Raw genomic sequence first — 3,159 nt, 5'->3', positions numbered from 1 at the left:
TATATATATATATATATATATCTTCTTGGCACTCCGTCGGTTACGACGACGAGGGTTCCAGTTGATCCGATCAACAGAACAGCCTTCTCGTGAAATTAACGTTCAAGTGTCTGAGCACTGTACAGACACGTGTACCCTTAACGTAATTCTCAGGGAGATTCACCGTGACAGTGAATGTGAAATACAGGTACACTTTTGCCAGCTGAGTGAACTGGTGCAACGTGAAATAAAGCGTCTTGCTCAAAGACACAACGCGTCACCGGGAATTGATCTCACGACCTTACGATCGTCAGCGGAATACCCTAACCACTAAGCCACGCACCTTCACTATTTATATATCAATCTGTATGTATGTATGTATGTATGTATGTATGTATGTATGTATGTATGTATGTGTGCATGTGTGTGTGTATATATAGATAGATAGATGAATGGATAGATGGATATATATATTTTTGTGTGTCGATGTATGTGTGTAGATGTATAAATGCAGGCATAGATGAGTGTTGTTATGTGTGTATTTATTTCGTTATTTGCGTACGTGTGTTCGTATGCATGTATGATTGTATGTAGTACTGTATGAATGCATGTTTCACATGTACACATATGTCTTAAAGAAATGAATTCAAAAGCTATATAAAGACTACGTTATTCCGAAGTGGAAAAGTAATTCCAACCGTTTCCTTCTTATTCAATGAACAGTTGTACAATATTGTCCTGCAAATACAATTTTATTTTATTTTTATGAAAAAGAAATTCCAAACTATATTACTTAACATAATACATGAAATCTAAAGGTCTTATTTTATTTTTTCGAAAATATTTCCTGTTCAATGTATTACATACAAAATTTGAAATTCTAAAACATATTAAATATTTTTGGTTAATACACATGGTGATATCTGCTGTTTTTAGTTAAATAAATGTTTAAAGTAAATTTATTAAATTATGGGCTTCTGTAAACGGATTCCAAAAACAATTTATTTTCTGATTCTTTTTCGCAAATCTAATAATTGCGAGAAACCCATCATTCTGTTTCCGAAGTTTGTGTAAAACACTGAATGTAGACAGTCAGCAACATATTACACCTACCACTACAACAATAACAACTACCACCACCATCACAAGATCTTTACTCGAGCTAATAGCAAATGGATTGTACGTATTCACACGAGAATACAACATATGTATTAATGTTTCTAAAATCTTTTTTTTTTTTTTTTTGCTTGGTCATGCGCATAAAACAATCAGTTTTCAATCCATTGGGTTCGAGTTTCGACTACACATGTAGTCCTGAGTCGAACAAAATATCGTGGGTGAAATGTGTTTGATGGAAACAACTAAATCCCATCAGATATATTGTAGAGGCGCAGGCTGTGTGGTTAAGAAGCTCGCTTTGTAAACACATGGTTCCAGATCCAGTCCCATTACACGGAATCCAGGGCAAGTGTCTTCTACAATATCCACAGGCTGACTAATGCTTTGTGAGTGAATTTAGTAGATGGAAACTATGTGGAAGCCCGTCGTATATACAGTATGTATACGTGGTCTGATCAATAAGTATCATGTTATAGATCAGAAGGTCTGAACAATTCGAAATATTCTGTTAACCAAATGACAAAACAAATTTAAGTCTAACAACACTTGAAAAAAAAAATAGATATAACAATGAGCGAGTATTATTACAAAGGTAAATCAAATCTATTTTCAGAACTATAAAAGTAGTTAATGTATGAAAAAAATATTGATTGTTTAAATATTGAATATTTTTAAACAAACATTTGGCTTTCGGGATGGAAGTCTAGACGTGTTCAAATTAGATGCGCTCATAATATTATATTAAGTACCTATTTCTGGTGTTACGAGGCAACGAAGAAATACGATATGAAACTAGAAAATGTGTAATGTGTCAACATTTGTGCAGAGCAGAACTAAGTGGTTGATTCAGTGAAAATGACAGTAGTACGGTGACAGAAGAATTACATGCTAACAAATTAAAAAATGAAATCTGACTAATTATTATAGAATATGCGTCAAAATCAAATTTATTTGGGAAGTGTTGTCAATACATATACATTATTATTTATATTATACACTCCAGCATGGATGCAGTCAAATGACTGATAAGAGTTAAAGAGTATATATATATATATATATATATATATATATATATATATATATATATATATATATATATATATATATATATATATATATATATATATATAAACTTTGACTGTGTGTCTATCTAGTGTATTCACTAGGTACTCTGACAGCCGTTGTTTTTCCTGCATTTTTTATATCATTGATTCGCCTATATATTCAGAACAATATGATATTTTGTTCTAAATACTCACGGCTGTCTGATGATTGGTTAAAGGAAACCCTGAAAAGCAGTTTGTGAAGTTTCTCGTCCTCAATTTAATACTATTTTACTCTACTTTCGGTATTCGGGTACTATATTTTACCATTTTGCATTGTGCCAATGTGCCCATGTGTATAATACGTACATACATACATACATACATGATGGTTGCCAACTTGATTTCGAGTAGAGCCATCGCCTGATTTCTTTATACATACATACATACATACATACATACATACATGCAAACGTGCATGTCTGTGTGTGATTTATTTTGATGACAATATACTGATAAGAAACAAGTATTTTACAGTTTTACAATGTTTTTCATTTGATCTGAATGTATATATTGGAACTAATGGTCGGCATTATACTTTCAGAACTGGGAAACGAAGTAGATTATCCTGGCAGTAGCGATTCTACTGTTGATATCATAGAAATATCTCGGGTATGTTACAATATTTCAATATTCATCAATTTCATTTGTGATATCCCCTGAGGCATACAATCTAATATACACCTGAAAGCATTGTAGATGTCCATAAACACAATTGCGTAAAAACATACTCAGCATTTTATGTGTGCGTTTCGTTTGTGTGTGTGTGTGTGTATGTGTGTGTGTTCAGCGAAAATGAGAAAAAAGAAAGATAGAAGGAAGGAAAGAAAGAAAGAACGAAAGAACGAAAGAAAGAGAATATATGTGTACTTAAGTAAGTTTGAATATGTTGTAATCTATAAATGAAGCTATCAGACAAATAACAATAACATGTATTCTAACTCAATCTTATTAATAT

The 3,159-nt window shown here is 32.1% G+C and overlaps 1 protein-coding gene across 1 annotated transcript in view; it reads left to right on the top strand.

Annotated features, from left to right (window-relative positions):
* LOC106881210 (sodium/calcium exchanger 3-like) overlaps positions 1 to 3,159 on the top strand; it is a 243,749-nt gene that overhangs the window by 187,849 nt on the left and 52,741 nt on the right. Inside the window, exon 3 of the mRNA XM_052968147.1 lies at positions 2,746 to 2,813. Within this exon, the coding sequence (XP_052824107.1) occupies positions 2,746 to 2,813 (68 nt within the window). The remainder of the gene's footprint in view (positions 1 to 2,745; positions 2,814 to 3,159) is intronic.

The sequence above is a fragment of the Octopus bimaculoides genome, chromosome 5, assembly GCF_001194135.2.
Source record: "Octopus bimaculoides isolate UCB-OBI-ISO-001 chromosome 5, ASM119413v2, whole genome shotgun sequence".
Taxonomy (NCBI): domain Eukaryota; kingdom Metazoa; phylum Mollusca; class Cephalopoda; order Octopoda; family Octopodidae; genus Octopus; species Octopus bimaculoides.
Note: the sequence above shows the minus strand (reverse complement) of the source record. Positions and strands in the feature narration are given on the sequence as shown.